Source organism: Salvelinus sp. IW2-2015, linkage group LG17, assembly GCF_002910315.2.
Source record: "Salvelinus sp. IW2-2015 linkage group LG17, ASM291031v2, whole genome shotgun sequence".
NCBI lineage: Eukaryota > Metazoa > Chordata > Actinopteri > Salmoniformes > Salmonidae > Salvelinus > Salvelinus sp. IW2-2015.
In genome coordinates, this window is record NC_036857.1 from 28,934,193 (window position 1) to 28,935,475 (window position 1,283).

A 1,283-nucleotide genomic window follows, 5' to 3' on the forward strand; every position below is an offset into this window, starting at 1 on the left:
CTATTGTAATTTTACATTTTTACATTTAAGCATTAGCAGACGCTCTCTTATCCAAGCGACTGTACAAATTGGTGCATTCACCTTATGACATCCAGTGGAACAGCCACTTTAACAATAGTGCATCTAATCTTTAGGGGTGGGTGAGAAGGATTACTTATCCTTATCCTAGGTATTCCTTAAAGAGGTGGGTTTCAGGTTGTCTCCCGAGGGTAAGTGGGGATTGACTAATTGGCGGAATGGATTAATGGAGACGGACAAACCGTTGTCTTTATTTGTTGGTACCCATTCAATGATTCCATTCCAAGCCATGACAATGAGTCGTCCTCTACATTCTCCTCCCAGCAGCCTCCTCTAAATCTACTTTACCATTAAYTACTGGCTACTCAGGAGACAGCCAAACCTCCTCTCGTTAATTAACTGTGTGCATGTTTGAGATAGACGACATTGCAGTTTGAACTTTACAGAATCACTGATCTACCATCCCCCTCGCGTCCCAAATTAATACTAGGCTGATCCAGTCAAACGCGCTGATTGTTAATCTGATCTAGCCCTGGCACGATAGTGGTCGTAGAGGTGAAAAGTTACCGTGAGGTCAGCTCCCCTGTGCTTCTTGTGTCGGCTGAGGAGTGGGTTGGGTTTCCCTGCCACTCCGTCCCGGTGCCTTCGACTAGATATGTGCTGCAGGGCGAGAGAGCGAGAGAGCGAGAGAGAGAAAGAGAGATGGAGAGAGAGAGATTAGGAGAGAGAGCGAGAGAAAGACAGGGTGCAGTGTTAGAGCAGCCACCCAGACAGACAGGTAGGGTTGAACTCTGACCTCTTGAATTCTCTAACGGCCGGTCCCAAACTACTCCCTAACTCCCTAACCCTTCAACGTTTGCAGATCCGAATAGGTATAATCAGGGTAATGGTGGAGCTTACAAGGAAGGGTTTAGCGAATTTGAACTAGCTGAGCTCTGGACTAAGGAGCCTAACTACAATATATAAGGTACAAATGATAGGTAAACAAAAGCAGTAGTCTCTAGTTAGGAGATTAAGAGGACAGAAAAGATGCAGTATGATGTCCCCCCTTTCTTTCCATCTCTCTCACCTGCTTGAGCTGCAGTTCAGAGTTGACACGCACGTTGCAAATCTCACAGTGGAAGGTGCGTTCCTGAGTGTTGGGGTCCAGCGGCCCCCCTCCCAGCTCCCCCGGGAGTTTGGGGCCCAGTCGAGGGTACGCCTTAATGGGACCCAGCCCACTGCGAGCCTCCAGGATAGTTTTGTGTTTGGTACCTACACACACA

General features: G+C 47.8%; 1 protein-coding gene across 3 annotated transcripts in view; it reads right to left on the reverse strand.

Annotated features, from left to right (window-relative positions):
• Positions 1 to 1,283, reverse strand: part of znf385a (zinc finger protein 385A) — a 107,252-nt gene that overhangs the window by 1,196 nt on the left and 104,773 nt on the right. For all 3 annotated transcript variants that reach the window (XM_070448070.1, XM_070448069.1, XM_024005020.2), the window contains exons 6-7: positions 1,088 to 1,272; positions 586 to 678 (exon numbers count right to left, since the gene is read on the reverse strand). In XM_070448070.1, the coding sequence (XP_070304171.1) occupies positions 586 to 678; positions 1,088 to 1,272 (278 nt within the window). The remainder of the gene's footprint in view (positions 1 to 585; positions 679 to 1,087; positions 1,273 to 1,283) is intronic.